Source organism: Solanum dulcamara, chromosome 5, assembly GCF_947179165.1.
Source record: "Solanum dulcamara chromosome 5, daSolDulc1.2, whole genome shotgun sequence".
Taxonomy (NCBI): domain Eukaryota; kingdom Viridiplantae; phylum Streptophyta; class Magnoliopsida; order Solanales; family Solanaceae; genus Solanum; species Solanum dulcamara.
The window spans coordinates 42,567,958-42,587,874 of record NC_077241.1 but is presented as its reverse complement, the minus strand read 5'-3'; the positions used below and the strand labels follow the sequence as shown (position 1 = coordinate 42,587,874).

Genomic DNA, 19,917 nt, shown 5'->3' with positions numbered 1-19,917 from the left:
ACCCTAATCTGCGACATTCGCTCCTTCTTATCTAGAGTCATGTGCTCAGTATGAAGCTGCACCATATCATGTCTAATCATCTCTTCTCAATATTTTTCGGCCTGCCCCTACCCCTCTACAAATCCCCAACAACCATCCTTTCGCACCTCCTCATCGGGGCGTCAGTACACCTCCTCTACATATGTCCAAACCATATTAATCTTGCTTTGCTCATCTTGTACACCATAAAGGTCACTCCCACATTTTCCCGCATAACCTCATTCCTAATCTTATTATTTCTCGTATGTCCACACATTCATCTCAATATTCACATCTCCGCAATATGCATCTTTTGAATATGTAAGTACTTGACTGGCCAACACTCCACCCCGTACAACAAGGACGATCTAACCACCACTCTGTAAAACTTACCTTTAAGTCTAGGTGGTACCTTATTAATTATCGCACAAACTCTAAAGGCAAGCCTCCATTTCATTCATGCCGCCTCAATGTGATGTATGGCATCATCGTTGATGTCCCTATTACTCTGAATTACGGATTCAAGATACTTAAAACTTTCTCTTTTGGGAATATTGTTTGTTTCAAGCCCTACTCCTCCATCAACTTCATGTGATTCACTACTGAATTTGCACTTCAAATACTATGTTTTGGTCCTGCTCAACTTGAATCCTTTGAATTATAGAGTTTGTCTCCAAAGCTCTAACCTAGTATTAACTCTGTCTCGTGTCTCATCAATCAGTATTATATCGTATGCAAATAATATACACCAAGGAACTTCTTCATGAATAAACCGCGCCAACTCATTCATCACCAAGGAAAATAAGAAAAGGCTAAGAACCGAATCTTGATGTAGCCCCAACTCAATTGGAAAGTGCTCCGAGTCTCTTTCCACCATCCTAACCCAAGTCTTGGCTCCATCGTACATGTCATTTATCATCCTAATATAAAACATGAGGACACCTTTAGCCTCTAAACACCTCCAAAGGACATTCCTCGTGTCACGACCCGAACTAGGGCCAAGCTGCGACACGGCGATCGAGTTACAAGGGATCCCAACCAAGACATCTTAGAATACATCGCATACATAAGGTAAAGAAACATAGTAAAGTAAGCAGAAGCAACAACTCAAGGGAAATGGGTCTTAGAAATAGACAACTTAAAAGATATCCAACCGAACTACATGACATAGCGTCTAAACATGCCTCTAGTCTAGTCTTTGATGGGGGCTTAGGACAAGCTCCTAGCTCACCCGAAACAATAGAAGAAATTCAATGAAAAATTGTGGAAACAAAGTCATGTCCTCGATAGAGTGAGGATTCACCAACTCCTTGATATCTAAATTTATCTAGCTACGAATCGAATGATCGGCGTCCGCCCCTACATTATGAAATTATGTAGGGAAAATATGCATTAGTACATAGAAGGTACTAAGTATGTGAGATATGCATGAACAAGTAAAGGGATGTGACCAATATGACATAAGATGCATGACCAACATAATGAATATGAATAAGTCTTTAAAATATTTAAAACACATGAAAACTCTTGGTCAATGCATATCATAAAACTTCATAGTAAAACTCATAGCTTAACATTCAACTTGTGTGGGATAAGACCTTTAACCGAAATCTTAAGACCATGCGAGCTATAACATGGAATCCAATATAAGCCTCATCGAGAAGGTAGAGGCTACCTTTCCAGGGTATACTCTGTCATGGTACTCAACTCAACTGTGCTATATGTGGATCCACTAGCTAGGCCATGAATGTAACCTACGAGGGCAACATAGTTTGGGACTTTAGGTTGCTACTAGGAGTCCCTTGGGTAACTAACTGCGTTATCGGACTGAACCCCACTTAGAAGTCCTTTCGGTGCTTAGTCAATATCCCAACGGAATTCATTAAAACATGATCATAAACATTATAAGGAAAGATAGTAATTACCTATCAATCCATTTTTACAAAACATATTAGGAATAGCTCATTATATTTAGTAATTCATAGAAATCCAAAACTTCGGTGAGAATTGTACTTATCACGCCATAATAACTATCTTTGATCAAAGCTTGATCATCATCATAACTTCATCATTAAAATTATAATCTAAACTTTAAATCATAGAACTTTCCTTGAAAATCATTAAACTCATAATCAACTCATGAAAATTATCTTTAACTTTCATAATCATATCTTGGAAATAACCTTATGCATGAGCATTCATAATTCAACTTAAAATCATGCAATTTATATGAAAACATGCTTCTAAGGATCATTGATAATCATCTAAAAAGAAATTGAACCAGCCTAATACAATTCATCAAAATTAGGGTTCATAAATCATTAAAATTGAAGGATACTTAGAGAAAAACTTGGGATTCCATGGGTGAGAGGAACCCATGGATCAATCCCCATACCTTGATTGGATTCACTTAGAATTAAAGAAGAAACCTTGGTGAAATCTGAAACCCTAGCTCGGAGATTGGAGAGAAACCTTGAGAGAATTAAGTTCCTTGCCTTAGAATTTTAGAAGAATGATTTAGAATGAGGGAAATTTCAAAGAATTGGGTAGATATAGGCTTGAACTTAGCCATAATTGTGTCTAGGTTCATTGAACTGAACTTGGAAAATGACACAAATACCCTTCATTAAAAACTGGATTTTGACCCTATGAATCCCTTTTTACGAGTTGTAGAAGAAATGACGAGTCGCCAGGTTTGAGAAAAGGTCCTGAATTCAAGTCTCTGAAGTTTGCATACGAGTTATTTCTACGACTCGTCTTCACAATGATGAGTCGTCGTTCGGACTCGTCCTGCAACCCTTGAACCTTGTAGACTTGGAGTCTCTGAACCTTCACTTACAAGTCGTGATTATGACTTGTCATCTGGACCATGAGTCATCAACTTGACTCGTCTTGCAGGCCTAAAAACCTGCAAGTTTAAGACTCTCAGAAGTTCGTTTACGAGTCCATGTTATGACTCGTCGAATGTGCTACGAGTCGTAATTTTAAGTCGTAAGACCTCCCCTTGAGTTTGGTCATGAGCAACTATCAGGGTGCACTTTACGACTTGTCCCTACTAGTCATAGGAATAGCTACGAGTCGTGAGTGACTCATAGAACTGAATTTAGTCGAAATTTTTTAAGATTTTCTTTGATTTTCAACTTTCCGACTTTCGGGGTCTTACACCTCGGGACTTTTTCATAGGCTTTTTCAAGATCAATGAACACCATTTGTAGGTTCTTATTCCTATCTTGATACTTCTCCATCAATCTCCCACAAGGTGGATGACTTCAGCAGTCTATCGTCCTGGCATGAATCCAAATATATTCTCGAAAATGGACACCTCGCTCCTCATTCTCATCTCCACCACTCTCTCCCAAACCTTCATAGTGTGGCTTAATAATTTGATACCCCTATAATTGTTACAGTTTTGAATATCACCCTTGTTCTTATATTTAAATCATCATGTTAATATTATACGAGTGTGTAATATTTTATTTAATTTTCTATTTATTATATTGATTGAGAATTTAATATGTATTTTTTTTATTTTTTATTAAATAAATATACAAACTTAATTAAAATATTTCATAATAGTTATTTAAAATAACTTCTCTCTAAAAAATAATCTTAATAGTAAATATGTATTGATTCGTAATTTGACATTCAAAAGTATTTTATTTTAAAAAGATTAATCAATCACAATTTGATTATCTATAAAAAAATATTTTTCAAATGAATTAGCCGAATACAAACTATTTCCTCTAGAGGTAATACCGTTTTGAAAAGTTATTTAAAAAATATTTTTTTCGAAATAAACTATTTTTGACAGTTTGGTCAAACAGACCCTAAAGCTAGACCCGAAAACACCAGGTAAACATTCAGCCTGTAGAAGTAATTGAAGGATTATTCTTTCTTTTTGTAGGAAAATTCTTGGCACATTTGTCATATGTCCCCAAAAATTGCCCATAGTTTTAAACAGATTTGAGCAATTGTTACCATAAACAGAGAACAAAAATGTGGGATCATATTGATTTTTATCCACTCTTCAATTTGGTAAAATCAACAAGATTGATTACACTTGGATTTGTAGCAAACAATTTGAGCCGAAACTTCGCCCTGTCATATGCTACTGCAATGTCCCAACCAAAAAAACAAACCGAAAAAGCACTATATATATATTTGGGATTTGGGACTTGGGACTAGGCACTATGGGAATGAGATAATCACATAACAAGTTGTATGAACAGTTACATTTAGCTCTCTTTTGGATTACCTACAACTACTCCTACACATTCTATCGTTTGATAACTGATTAGAATTATACAAATATAAGTAATGTATGGATTAATTATGAGTGAATATATGTATTATTTTATGCATGAATTAATTATATAAATATTAGTTATTTTACCTTTTATCCTACATAAAATAATATATAAATTCCCTCATAACTTATACATATATTATTTATGCAAAAATTTTAATTGTTAACCAAATGTCGTATTAATTTTATACATAAACAACATATTTCCTATCTACCTACCAAATATCGTATAAGTTATACGAAGATTAATACATGAATAACTTGATTCTTATCCAGCTACAAAATGACCCTTAAGAACGTGTTTGGGCAAGTGGCTAAAAGCTATTTATTTTGAAAAAACTTTTTTGAAAGTGTTTTTCAAAAAAGTACTTTTGCTATAATCAATTTGTGTTTGGCTAATTTATTTGAAAAATGTTTTAATAAGCAAATTGTGTTTGACTAATTTTTTAAAAAAGCGTTTTTGAGTGTCAAAATTACGAAAGGACAAATAACAATGCCCATTTACTATTACACTTTGTTTGGATGGTTGTTACGTATTGTTTCATAATGTATCTTTTTGTATTGTATTTTGTTGTATTTTATTGTATTGTATTATTTTAATGAATATGATGTTTGAATATAAGTGTCGTTCTCCATCGTTACATAATGTCAGACATTAACAATTTGAAATAATAAGCCTTTAAGGAAAGTAGCTCTACGAGGTAGAGCCACTATGAGAAAAGATAGGATAAATGATAAAATAAGATTATTAAATGATAAAAAGGAAAAAATGGAAAAAATATTAAGGTAATGACACAATCACACCAAATTGATCGTTACACAAAATGAAATTTTTCATTGTTACCTAATGATGAATTTAAACAATACGATATAATAAAATTGAAGTAACAATCGAAAAAAATATTGTAATTAAACTAACAATACAATACATGCAACGGATAACAACCATCCAAACAAGGTGTTAAATTTATATTATAGAGAGAAATTATTTTAAATATCTATTATAAAAGAATTCAATTAAAAGTTTATACTTGAATTTAATTAAAACTAAAAGTACATATGGAATTTATGAAATTTTTAAATCAATATAATACATAGATAAATCAAGAAAAATATCAAATATTGATATAATATTAATATGATGATATAAATATACTAAAAAACATCAAGAAAAATAAATGTTATGAAACGCATGATTAAAGAATCAAAAGATAATAAGTTGCTATATTAATAATCAAACATGTTTTATAATTAAAAATTAATCAATTAATAAGGAATATACATGGTAAATATGTATTTTCGATGGGGATAATTTATCTTAAAAAGGATAATTTTCTGTTTCTGTTTTTTTTCAAAGAAAAACTTTAACTTCTCAACCGCCCAAAAACTGCTTCTACTACTCCTCAAAGCACTCTCTTGTTGGCCAAACACCTCAAATCTAAGAAAAAAAGTGCTTCTGCCCTAAAAAATATGCTTGGCAAATAGGCTCTAAATAACTTGAAGTTCAAGTTTTCATTGTCAATGTCACTCCATCAATCTTTATCTTTTAGGTGACTTGATTCTGTAAAAGTTTTCTTTATTTTTAAAACAAACCAAAATCAGAAAGTTTACCCTTCACATTAATTTCACAGCCAAATAATACCAAAATGTGTCTGTATTTTTCTAGCCTAGAGGACATACAACTTGTATGGGTGGGAGGTGGAGTAAAAAAAAAGTTTAATTTTTTTTTATGAAAAATTATTTTAAAAATAATAATAATATAAGGATGGGGTGGTAGGAATTGAGGTATTAACAATTTAGCTTTGGTTTAATTTTTTTTGGCTTTATGAAATTAAAATGGATTAAAACCAGTTTATCTAAACCATATTTGACCAAATCCATTTTAACTCATTCCACCCATTTGCTACCCCTGCATACAAGTGCAGTTCGTGTGGATTATGGACAACCCTACTTCTATTTCCCTATATTAGGCTTAACAAAAGTTAAGTAAAAGGTAAGACCACACCATTCGAAGTCCTTTAAAGTTGAAGGAAAAATTCACCATAAGCAGTACGATCCAAAGTGGAATGTAGGGCTGTAAACAAAAATGAAGTGGAAATATCACTGGGAATTAGATGAAATCTTGAACAATAACAACACAATAATAGCTTAAGCTGGGTAAGGGCTAAGCGATAAACTAAATAAAGCATGAGTTAGCAAAAGGTTGACAAACAATGCATGTACAACTTCACTGTGAGAATGCTACAACATTCAACAAAATGAACATCAATAGAATATACTTGAATATCAATTTTTGTTTTGAACCATCTGCTTTGTAAGTTGAACATAAAATTACTGGGATATAGAAAGAAATATGTGCTTAGAGACCTAACATGGACAAAACTTAAATTGTGGAGTGAGCTATGATACCCGCCATAGCCTTTTTTTTTCTGTGTTTCAACCTCGCTGTTCAAAACTTGTATGCATCTTTCAAGGTATGAACATTTCTGTTTTTGAAAATTTAAAGAATTTCATAATAAACCTGCTTCGAAGAGGTTTCTCCTTCTCAGAGTCTCATCTACCAGTTTGAACGTCTTCTTTACAAGCTTCTGATCAAGGGCTGTGGTTCTATAGATCTTAAACACCCGGTCCACACAATCTGGTGCAGTGCATTGGAAATATGACTCCTCAAATTTTTTCTTTACAAACCTAAAAGAGTAGATCATCAAAATACAGAATGGACCATTTAGCACGTTAATAAAACAAGAATGTTAACGGAAAGACTATGAGCTCTGGCCACGTCTTCAAGATCCAAAATATTGGTTCATAATGATAAACCCCAAAAGCAGAAAATATACCAAATATAGTAAAATATAAAACAAACAGATAAATTAACAACTATGCTATCCCATCTAAAGTGCAAGCCAATCGTAATAGCTATATACTGCTAGAAGTCCTACAGAGAAGTTATGTGAATTAATTGTACATACAAGCTACTCTAGAGATTTATTTTCTCCCTAGTTATGTGATGAAAAGCAAAGCAGGAAAATTCTTTGAGCAAATGAACGTGTGAGCTATGCGTATGTGTTTATATATATATATTGAGGTTATAAATGCACTTGGGTGCAAACAACTAAAAGAAGTATTTCTTGAAGAGCCCAACAAATGCATCTGTGAGAATGTTCCCATATAAAAAAAGTACTGCACACGAAAAAAGCTTACTCATAAGCATGCTCAATCTCTTGTTTTCCTGTTGAAACTGACTGGTAATCTTTAAACCACTCACAAGCGTTGAGGGGCACCTAAAACCACGAGATATTTTTCTTAGATGAGAAAGAACAGTTCCACACAGAGACACCACTACTAGATAAAATGTACTTACTTTCAGAACTTTCTGTTCAAATATATCAAATTTGTTGAGAAACAGCATGAAGGAAGTTTTCTGCACAAAGAATAAAATGTCAACTTCCTAACTGGTCTGGATTTATAAGCTTTTTTTTAACCCAAAAGAAGTGATGCAAATGTATATAACAAAAAAGGGCCATGAGTACAAGCTGATACAAGTGGATATTATATAATTCAAGATCCCCAACCAAGCATGGTCTTCTAGCAGACACAGACGACTGACCTCAAAACATGGTTGCTTTAACACCCACTCAAAGAGTTCCTTGGTCTCCATCATTCGGTTCTTCCTCTCATCCTCAAATAGAGTTTGATCATACCTGAAGTGAATAATAGAACAATGATAAGTACGCAGTCACATCATTTCCTACTCACAAATTTAAAATCAATTTGACCTAGTTTAATTAATGATTTATTTCCTTCCTCATTCTGGAAAGCTACATGATCCACGTACTGCTACTTATGATCAAGTCCACATTTGGGTTGACTTAAAGTAAATGATGTTAAAATTTTCAGAAAGCTTGGAACAGAAATCTTACTCACTAATAGCGGCACAAAATATAACTGCTGTTACACCTTCAAATAGATGAATCCACTTTCTTCTCTCATTTCTCTGACCTCCAACATCAAAAAGCCTATATACATCTCCAATTTTTTTGTTCTCTCCAACTGGACTGCAGATATTTTGGTAGTTATTAAGCTATCCATCGTAAGTAGAAAGAGTACAATGTATCTTGTAAGAAAACAAATACAAGGTCATAAACAATTGCATTGTTGGAGGACCATAAGAACTGGATCATAATCAAGAAATGCAAGGACATATAAATGTACCTACTTTGACAGGGACAAGTAGGCACTTAGGCAACAGATGAGGGATAAACAAAACACAAGTAACTGCACACCAGCTAGTTTAATAAAATTTAAACAGCGTGACTATGACTTTACACAGAGAAAAGCATATTAACAAGTTCTTTGAATGCTACAAGAAGAAAGATGCATAAATAAGCCTACTATTCAAGGCAGATTGGGCCTGCCTACAAAATAGATAGCAGGAACGATTTCTAACAACGAATGACTTGTTCCGACAGGACAAAGAAAACTAAGGAATGGTTCAGACAGTTCTTTCACATTGCAAGCAGATCCAGTAAAAGGTAGTAATTTTAAGACTCTAGATTAAACCAACACTTCTTTAAGAGATTAAAATGTAAAAAACCACTAAAAGTGAGGTTTTAGTAAATGGAAAAGAGGACAATTTAAGGATGCGTGAAAATTCACCTGAATTGTATTTCAACGACACCCGTCGTTCGAATCCGGGCAAAAAGAACATCCTCCTACAAGATAACAAGAAAAAGGACTACTTGGTTAAGATCTCCACTAAAGTAAATAAAACCAACTGTAATGCATATATGGTAACTGTGTTAAAGACATCATTAAATAAACAAAGTTTTTCTCTCTAACATCTTAAAATTTTTGAATGAGGTAGTCTAGACAATTCAACACAAATGGAACAGACAAAATTCCTTGGCCAAAGTATCAAAGCCATCATCAGCAAAGAACTTTGTTGTGCTTGGCTAGGAAAAGTATCTAACCAGCACTTAAAAGAGTGTATAAGGGTATAATAAATGGATAAAATAAAAGCATGCCATCTTTAGATAAGGAAATTTATACAATTCACCAAATGCAATCCAAGGTGCTCTGCATGAAGAAAGAAATTATAGCAATTGAACAGCAACTATAAGAACTTGATAGATGAACCACTCTTTCCTTTACCAGCAATACACCGGCAACAGTTGCACTTCTTACACTTACACTTACACTTACTATAGAAAGAACACAACTAATGTAATAGAAAATTAGAAACAGGCATATACGGTAAGCAAGCACAAGTATCTTGGGTGCTAGACAGCGTATTTAACTATAGCAAGCAGCAGTTTGAATTTTGAAATATTTTACCAACACCAGGGTTGTCAAACGGGTAGGTTAAAATGAGATAAGACAATTGGTTTGGCACAGCCTGTAAAAGTAATACATGTCAAGACTACCATTCTTTCGAGTTTACATTGACACCCCTAAGACCAAAACCCAAACATAAAATAGTTCTAATAATGCATCTGAGCAAAACTGATATCTACAATTGTGAATTCAACATCATGTAGAGGATAGTTTTATGATAGAGTTGAGGAACAGATGGTTATGATTTCTTTGCAAATTCAATATGAAAAATAGAATAGATTTTATTATTGCAATGAAAGCACAACTCCTAAACGGGAAATACCTCATTGATATTTCTTACCTTTGTTGGAACATAATGTATATCAGAAAATCTCCCCACGTTTTCCATGAAATAATGGGCACAATCTGGAACCTGAAGCTCATTGCCACGTAACAGAGTTTCCTTCAAGAAAGAAAGAACTCGATCAGAGTAAAGAAAAGTTCATCTTTACTCAATAAAAGATTAAGGGTGTCTTTGTCGCTGAGGAAAACATGTTTTTCAATTTTCCGATTTTCGGTTGGTCAAAGTTTTTGAAACCATTTTCTATAGGAAAACAAGTTCCTTAAAAATGAGGAAAATGACTTCCCTAGTGGAAGTAGGAAAAACAAGTTCCACACGTGACATTCCACATTAATTGTGTCTCCTACCCCAACACACCTCATCTTCACACCCCCACTCCCATAGCCCCTACCCCCATACCCCTAGCCCACCTCCCGTAGTATTTGTTTAGAATATATATAAATGCTTTTAGGATAATAATTTTTGCTTCCGTGCTAAACACAAGAAAACAAGTAAGAAACCCACATATTTTCCTAGAAAACATTTTCCATCATTCCAAACACACCTTAAGGGTTCATATATTTTGGGTCTTTTACCTGATTCAATCATCTGTTTTATTAATCAGAATCTCTGATCAGCTATTGTATGAATAATCAAATACTAAAGTGATTTGCTTCAATGAAATTAAAGAATTAGAACTATGGAAAAGAAATCTAAAGAATAAGGGCTTTGGGACAAGTTAAAGTAAGACAGTCTATATGCATTGCCAGTTTAGCCCACACAAGAAAAATGAGGTAAGGTGATGGATTGTGGTGCTAAATATGAATAGTTCAGATATGTAAGCTCTGTCATCTAGGAGAATGAATGCCAGGATAGACAAAGATGTAGCATATAGAGTTAGAAGAGATGACTGATGTGGAGCATTATGAGACCGTTATGCGATGGGAAGATATCGAATAAAGTGAAAGGCAAAGACGGGTAGCGTGGGAGTGAATGATGGGCCTTTACAGCCCAAAAATATTCCCAAGATGAGTGTCTTAGAAATGCGAAAGTTAAGATAAATTTGCAGTCATATAAATCTAGACAAAATTAGAATAAGCACCTCCGACAAAAGGTGCAAGTAATGTACATATTTTTTTGACGGTGATAACCGGCCAGCTCGCACACACCTCAATTATAGGTATCTGTAATCTCCCACTAGCCTAGGTACCAGGTAACGCGTCCACTAAAGCTTATGGAGAAAAGGTGCAAGCAACATAGATACACAATAAAATGAGAGAACATTCAGATTATCAAGCCATGTCCATCCAAATGCACAAATCTGAAGGTACGACACTTTAGTGAATGAAGGTGCTAAAATGGAACAAGGTAATCACACAGAGAGAAGTTTCCTAAAAAGATCTATGATATCTAGGTATAAACATGAACTTAGTTAAGACTATAACTGTAACATCCCCTAAAAACGTTGTATACGATGTTTCAATTTTTGCCTAAACATGATACAGCCTCTGTATTTTGGTCATAACTTTTCATAGGAATATCCAAATTGAGTGATTCAAATTTCTGAGTAACCACAAGATCATTACCTACAACCTTTATGAAGACCATATTTTAAGATTCGAAGGTTAAGTAGGTCAAATAAATTAATCTTTGTAAGGTAGGATGCTGTGACGGAAATGAGTGTTTATAGAAGAAAAATCATATCTCACTGTAGGTTTATCCAAATTGGTTGATTCTTGAAAGATATGAAACTAGACTTCCATATCTACAATTCTTATGAAGACACCAAATCCTAATAAGGAATTTATCTTATTCAAACGTAGCTCCCAAAACGAGTATTCTGTCAAAGATAACTCATTTCACCTACCATAGAAAGATCTAGATACATTTGACATCACTCATGACATAAATTGTCCTCCATTTAACATCATCCATGACATCAATATATTCCACTAAATTTTCAGATTTTTATTTATAATTATTTTATTTATTGTTAGGTCCTCTTTCCCACCTATAAATACCCACCTTATTTCCTCATTTTATTCATCAAGCTTTCTCAAGCAAATCTTCTCTCTATACACTTCTTTACACATTCTCAAATATAGTTTTAGTTCTTAGTAGTGAAGAAATACTATTCCGGTAATTCATATATTCCGGGTAGTACACAAAACGTTCCGGCAAGGAGAAAAGCTAGGACTCAAGAGTGGTCATTAAGTCTTCCGGTACCAACTAAAGCTTCGGTTTCCAGGTATGTAAGGTTTCAATGAGAGTATTCCTTCCACTCTCATGCCTAAATTATTTTGATTATATGATAAATTATATTTATTTTCTTTATGTTCTACTCTAAGTTATGTGGGTATTTATCCATGGGTTCTTCCACCCATGTAGTCCAAAAACTCTTTCAATTAAGTCTCTTGATTTCAAGTAATATTTTCTTATGGTAATTCTTAATTTTACTTAATAATATGAATCATGGTTAAACTAATGATTATTGCTCTATTTTGATGCAACATAATTTCATATGTATGAATTGATGGTTTACAAGTAATTCTTTTATTTATCTATTTAAAGGTTCTTGAAATTCATGGTGGGTTGTTTAAAGCATGATTTTTAATTAATGGATTTCAAAGTATTTATGTATATTTATTTACATACATATTTGCAAGTTGAAGTGATTTGAACCCACCTAGTTTTACTATGTTTTTAATAAAGTTTGACTTGAAAGCTTTGACTCCAAATAAATATTTATGAAAGTAATATCTATGATCAAAAAGGGAGTCTTATGAAATGAAAGAATGATGAAATGATATGAATCATGGATTCTTTATGCAATAAGGAAAATTCTTGCATATTTGAATTATCAAATGTTTTAATGAGCTATTCTACCGAATATGATGTTTGAATTCTCAAGTTATATGCTATGAATATTTTGAAGTATTAAACTATTCCGTGGGATTGACTTAGCACCGAATGAGGCATTGAGGTGGGATTCGGTAAGGGAATCCTAGTAGCAACCCCTTGTCTCATTAACTATGTGACAACATAGGAGCCCTTGTAGGCTTAGGCTAATGGATCCATAAATAACCTTTAAAGTTAAAGTTAAAGAAACGAATGAAGTTGACGGAGTTCTACCCGGCAAGTAGTCTCCCCGACCAACGTAGGGGGTTATGTTGGATTCCATGTAATAGCTCGCATGGTCTTAAATGTCGGTTATGGTTAATTTCCCACAAAATGAATGTTTTAAAGGATATATATATGATTTATTATGCATACATTAAATTATGTTCCATATTACATAAATGTTTTAATGTTTCCTCAATGTTCATGCATCCTTACATACTTAGTACATTCAAAGTACTAATGCATACTCTTTTGCCTACATGATATCACCATGTAGGGATCAGTGCTCCTCCTCATTCTCCTCCACGTGGCTAGTTGATATTCCATTGAAGACTACTTTTGGTGAGTTCCCATGTTCCGGGAACAATACTCCTTTATCTTTCTAGTTTATGATATGTTAAGATATTTTACTATGGAATTTCTTCTATTATGATTGAGGGTGAGCTAGGGACTTGTCTTAGCCCCGTTAAATCTAATAGTTAGAGGTATTGTTGGACATATGTAAGTTGAAGATTTATTATGATTTCCGCTTGTTTATTTATCATCATTACCTATGAAAGGCTAAAAGAATGCTAAGAGGCTTGTTTGAGGTACTTTCGGGTTCCTCATTCGCCATGTCACGTCTAGGCCCTAGGCTTGGGTCGTGACAATAACAAAATGGAAATTGATCCATATAGACAATTCAACTAGTTAGGAATACGGTTTAGTAGTTTCTGGCTCTTTGCATTAGATCAATTAGGAATAAGAACTCCTAATTTTGCCTTAAAGACAAACCAACAAATGGCATTAAAAGGAGACGTGAAATGCTCCCAAGAGAGCAGAATATATACTGGAACATGTCGAGAAACCCCAACTACTTTGGGGTTGTTAAAATACTAGTTATGGATTGAGGCATAGCTGATTGATTGACTTCAACGAATTGATCATTTCAATTATCATTTATTTAATAAGTAAAAAAAATATTTTTTTTGTGAAGTTTATACAAATCAACGAGCCCTAAGAAAGTACTTGAAACTGAAATAAATAATCAAAGTGCTTAAGCCAAAGCAAAATTACTTGAATAGCAGGATCTTTCCAAAGAGCTTCAATATCCTGCACCAGATCCTTAGTCAGGTGAGGATAATCCAACCTGCCTCCAATTTCTGAAAGCTTCTCGCCGATCTCCTGGAGCCAAAGAAATACGATTTTATGTATGTGCAGCTAAGCAAGACAAGCAATCTCATTCCTTCACTTTCATGGGTTTCCCTTGGCTAAATGACTTCAAGATGACAGCCCAAATATCTGGTAATTGCATAAAAATGAATAACACAAACCTTATTTTCAGCTGATAGAAGATACTTTGAGGCCTCTAATTCATTTTGAGCTAATTCCTTTGACCCATCATGTAATATCTGTTATGGCACCAAGCATCCACCGTGTAAGAATGTCAGTATCCATGACACGTGGTAATTGACACTCATTATCAATCATGTGTATGATATTTCTATATATGCATGTCTCTCTAACAAGCAGCACCTATTTTGTATAAAGGGAAATAACCAACACACCCTTTCAAGTATTCCGTACTTTTATTGTCTGGTAAACATTGGCATGAATGACTGGGATGTAGTTCATTAGCTCTGCTTCATCAAAGCCAGTTTGGAACAAGAGTTTTATCTGCATGGCAAAAATAATAGAGGACACTGGAGTTAAAAGAAACACATTTTGTAGAACACATAATTTAGTAAATAAAATTGCCTCTCTCTAACAACTTAAACTTTTAGATGAGATGATACGTTTAACATGTTATCATAGTAGGCAAAAGTCTTGGGTCTGAGCAGGGACAGAGCTAGGGGGTGGAACCCCCTTTGCCGTATATACAGGTAAAATTTAAATTTTATGCGTATATATTCCATAATGAATCCCTTCGACACAGCCAAGAAGTTTAGCTCTGTGGTCAAGGGGGTTCAAATTTTTCCCAAGGTCGCTATTTAAATTCTCGCTCACTGCAGTATTTTCCTCTATTTTAGCTTTTGCGTTCCCAACAATTTTCAGCTATACTTGCATCATTTAAAATATTGATGTTGTTGAGTACTTTTCGAAAAAAAAATAATTGATTGTTGAGTACTAAATATGTATTATAATATTAGTAATTCAATCCTTACACATTTTTACAGAACCTTTACGATTTTCAAAGATAATACATGATTGAAGGGGCACTAATCTGGGAAAAAAGAGTTTAAACTAAAGTAGAATACTACAGAATGAAAGGGGAAAAAAGCACAATTTTTTAAAGAAGGGCTTGACAGAGCAAAGGCAAAAGCAAGAAGAAATGTTAAATGGGGTATGACAAGACGTATTAAAATTTAGTGGGTTAAGGTAAATCTTGCCCTTCGCCAATCGATGCGTTATTTTCTTGTAATTTTTGCATGTTTACTTCTTCATATTCGAAACCCCCTTGGTGAAAACCATGCCTCTGCTACTGGATTTGAGTCTCACCACTACCCATTATCAAAAGAAAGTTCACGAGATTGGCTCATAAAAAAGAATCAAGCTCGGCGGTTCAATCTAAAATTAATTATTCATGGACGTTGACAAGATCCATCCCCGCACATGTGGCGACACGTTGCAGACATAATTAAGTAATAAAGATGTGTGACAACTTAACCTTTTAGATGAGATGGTACACACATCAACACACTAACATAAACATTTAGGGAATAATGAAATCTTAATAGATATTTTATAAGATCTCTTGCCTGCTTAAAGATAGTAGACTTCCCCGAATCTCCGGCACCTTAAAACAACAGAAAAATCACCATTCAGCAAGCACAGTCAAACAGGACATAAACCAGCAAACACACAGCAGTAAGTTTAAAATACGACAAAAGAATACTATAAGATATGGAAGAACAAAGAATTCCACAAATAAGACAATCAGAGGTGGAAGATCCTCTATGCTACAAAAATATTCCGAAGAATTTTTTTTCACTATTATTCCTCCACCAACATCTTACGAAGCAGAAGCTTCGAGGAAAAGCAAAGTTCAAAACCAATTGCCTCCTCAAATATAACAAGTCTAAAGGTAGATATAGAATATGCCTATAGCTTGTAGGCATCATCAATCACTACATGGGTATGGTTACCATAAAAGGAAAAGCACAGACAGAGTAAGAAATAACTAGATCATAGGATTATTGAAGACTGTTTTTTTTAATTTACCAAGTAGAAGAAGTTTCTGAATATGCTTGTCTGCCTTTGTTTCTTGTTCAATCCGTCTTTCTATCTCTGCAGTCTGAAGATGCATGATCTAGTCAGGACACTGGGGGTTATGTTAGAAATATTTTTCGCTTTCCTAGCTTATAGACAGCATTATGGACGATACCAAAACTCCAAATCTTCGTATAACTCATACCTGAGAATTTTCCTCGTCATCGGCTTGACTGTAGTGTTTGTTTCTGCTGCACAACAAGCCCATGTTTTCGAAAACCACTGACAGCATAAGCTTGCGTGATAGTCAAACTAGGGATCTCAAATCTGTTGTTGCAACTCCTTTATGATGTCCATGTATACCTATTTTTTAAAGAAACAAACAATTAACATAATAAAAATAAGCGAATAAGGTACTTATGCACAAAAGACTTTACTGCAACTGCGGTTCAGTTGAATCTACATAATAATTGAAGTACGTCTCCCTTGTCCCATGTTTGCATCTCAATCTAATAAAAGTTCAAGATACCCTTCTCCAACCCCCAGAATTAACTCAGGCAATTATGTACAAACATATGAATGAAAATGTCACACGATCAATTCGGAATTAAGTTCAGAACTTCAGTTGCAAGAAACCTCACGAAGGGAAGAAACAAAAGGCAGTTGAACCTGCTATAGGATTGATGGTCAAATTGTTGGCGAGATGTTCATGGAAAGCCATCAAGAATAACTATGAAAGAACAAAATTTTAAGATAATGGATCGTACACTACATGATTCTGTTTCAAATCCATAAGGAAAGCAATTGCTTTGAGCAGTGGTGTCTCTTCCTACCTTCAATTGTGTAGAAAAATTTCTAGTGAACAAGAGAGCATAGAGGTAATAGGTGCCAGTTAGTATCACTCCCTATTGCCCCCAAACCAACCTAGTTCGATTTATTATCAAATGACAACTCATCATTAATCAACTAAGCCTCAATGGTAAATTAATTTGGGTCAGCTACACAAAACCTCTATTTTCTTTCAAACCTTTTCTAAAAATGATTTTCTTGAGCCGAGGGTCTATTGGAAACAACTTCTCTACCGGCAAACATAGGGGTAAGGTCTACGCACAGCTCACCCTCTCCACACCCCACTTGTGGGAATATATACCGGCAAAAGTAGGGGTAAGGCCTACACACAACTCACCCTCCCTAGACCCCACTTGGTGGGATATTTTGTGTATGTTGTTGTTGTTGAACTGGTCTGTGTGCATTTCGACTGTCAACTATACCCCCTTCCACTTTATTCTGTCAACTATACCCCCTTCCACTTTATTCAAACATAATTCATTCCCATACTCGTATACCATACATTACAAAATTATACCATACATTACGATAAATCAGTTCCAAAATAAGAAAGATGTGACTACAAGATGACACGGCCTCTTCACAATTTACCCACCACTCCAATAATATTATTGTAATAACAAATAGAAATAAATAAGTGAAAAGTTGAAACACAAATAAAACTACAGATTTCCTATTTTCCTCTTCTTTTATAGATTAGTCAATTCAACACCTTACTCACTAGCATTCTTGATTCTGAAACCTTTGGAAGCATTTAAAAAAGCAGCAACTTAACATTTACACATAAAGATGTATGTGTAAAAGCTTAAATACAACTACCAATTTTCTATTTTCCTCTTCTTTAACATTTAATCCAGTCATCTATTTATCATTTTAGATTCTGAAGCACTACAAGCCCTAAAACATTTGGAAATTAACCCCATAAAAAGGAGGAAAAAAACAGCAAGTTTACATTTATATAGAGATAAAGATGTGTATTAAGTTAAAGATTGTAGTGAGTACTGACCGGAGGATCTGGGAGATGAAGCAGTGATCTGATGAGAGAGATAAAGGGAGAAAGTTGAAAGAAACAAATGTTTATTTAGAGAGACAAAAGTAGAGAGACACAGAAAATAGTGTCACATAACGATGGTGAGTCAAGGTTCAAACTTTTTGACTAACCAAAAAACAAATACCCATTTTTAACTTTTTATTATGAGCCCGTTTGAATTGGGTTTAAGTTGGTCAAAATCAACTTAAAGCACCTTTTTAGCTTTTGAATGTATTTGTCTAATGCTGACTTTAAGCCATAAAGTTCTTAAAGTCAGTCAAAAATGAAAAGTTAGGATTCCTAACTTTTTTTTTCCAAAGTGCTTAAAGTCATTTTCTTTGACCATGAAAATTACTTTTATATCCCTTATATTTTAACTAAATTCTCAAACTACCTTTTTTTATTCTTTTAACCCTAAAATTCACATCATAAGCACTTTTATCCAAACACTCAACTGCTTATTTATAAAAATAACTTTCAGCATTTCAAAATTCTAAAATCACTTCATATATAAAAGTTATTTTTTTTAAGTCAATTCAAACGGGCTCTGTATCTTTTCCTTTTCTTTTTGCAACGTGCCAACATTAGTGCTTCTTTTCCTTATTCAATCACTAATGTTGCATACAATGTTTTAGTTACCAGGGTTTCCTCAAGTTTGGTTTATTTTTTTCAAAGAATATCTCTAATAGTGTGAATGTATTTTCATATAACTTTAAAAGTGAAGATTAAGTTGAAAAACATGTTATAAATTATTTTTCAAATTTAAAATACAACTTTAAGTTAAATTTGAAAATTTTATGATAAAACAAATCCTTAATATTTTTGTTCACTGTTTATTCTAAAAAAGGAAGAAGGTTACCAGCACTTAATATTTGCACATGACCAATTAATAAATATTCACTTTAATTTATAATTCTTAAAGTCAATTATTTTAGTTTAATATAACTGCAAATGTTCAAAATTACTTTTAAATTTTATGGACTGTTAATATTTTTCTCCATTAATATTTGACGTCGGATATATTTTGTTTGTTATTACAAAGTGAGTTTGTTTTTGGAAAATTTTCAGATATGACAAACCTTTTAAGCATAATTACTCTATATGAGTATAGTTTTCCTAATTACTTATAATGACAAACATAAATTTTGTCATTATACAAATATTGTAGCGAATTATACAATCGCTACACCAAGAATTATTTGTATACCAAAATATACAAATATTGGTATACATATGTATTTATATATTTGGCAGCGAGATTGAGAGAGAGGAGAAGAGAGGTGTGCGAGATCGAGAGATGAAGGAAAAAGGCGAGCGAGAGGCGGATTGTATATGTATATCTGTTGAATTGTGTATGTATATTTGTCAAAAAAATTTATATATGTAACTGGTATACATATGTATTTGTATATCTAGCAAGCGAGATTGAGAGAGAAGAGGAGAGAGGTGAGCAAGATCGAGAGAGAGAGGAGAGAGGAGAGAGGCGAATTGTATATGTATATCTGTCGAATAGTATATGTATATTTGTCAGAAAAATTGTATTATGGTAACTGATATGCAAATATATTGTATATCTGGCAGTGAGATTTGTCATACCGAGTAAATATGTTTGTTGAGAGCCGTAACTATTTTAAACTATACCCATACCGCGTAATATAGTAAAAAAGGTTTTCATACCCCGTAATTTTTCCTTTGTTTTTTAATTAACAAATGACATATGCTTTTCAATGCATAGCCTTTTTTACAAGAAAA

The 19,917-nt window shown here is 33.6% G+C and overlaps 1 protein-coding gene across 1 annotated transcript; it reads right to left on the bottom strand.

Moving 5' to 3' along the window:
* Positions 1 to 6,573: 6,573 nt before the first annotated feature.
* LOC129889160 (guanine nucleotide-binding protein alpha-1 subunit) lies at positions 6,574 to 18,270 on the bottom strand. The gene is made up of 14 exons (XM_055964355.1): positions 18,142 to 18,270; positions 16,492 to 16,649; positions 16,299 to 16,371; positions 15,836 to 15,873; positions 14,664 to 14,753; positions 14,411 to 14,488; positions 14,154 to 14,261; positions 9,999 to 10,100; positions 8,981 to 9,036; positions 8,245 to 8,379; positions 7,932 to 8,025; positions 7,686 to 7,745; positions 7,526 to 7,605; positions 6,574 to 7,012 (listed from the first exon to the last, which is right to left on the bottom strand). Exons 2-14 carry the CDS (start codon positions 16,576 to 16,578, stop codon positions 6,835 to 6,837), a joined length of 1,179 nt encoding a protein of 392 aa, XP_055820330.1. The 5' UTR covers positions 16,579 to 16,649; positions 18,142 to 18,270; the 3' UTR covers positions 6,574 to 6,834.
* Between the last annotated feature and the right edge of the window lie 1,647 nt (positions 18,271 to 19,917).

Coding starts and splice junctions, on each gene's coding strand:
- LOC129889160 (XM_055964355.1), bottom strand. CDS start 16,578: ATGCTGTCAGTGGTTTTCGAAAACATGGGCTTGTTGTGCAGCAGAAAC. Junction 14,262..14,410: donor TTCTATCAGCTGAAAATAAG/GTTTGTGTTATT, acceptor CTTTGGCTCCAG/GAGATCGGCGAGAAGCTTTC. Junction 10,101..14,153: donor GGAAAGATCCTGCTATTCAA/GTAATTTTGCTT, acceptor TCTTTCTTGAAG/GAAACTCTGTTACGTGGCAA.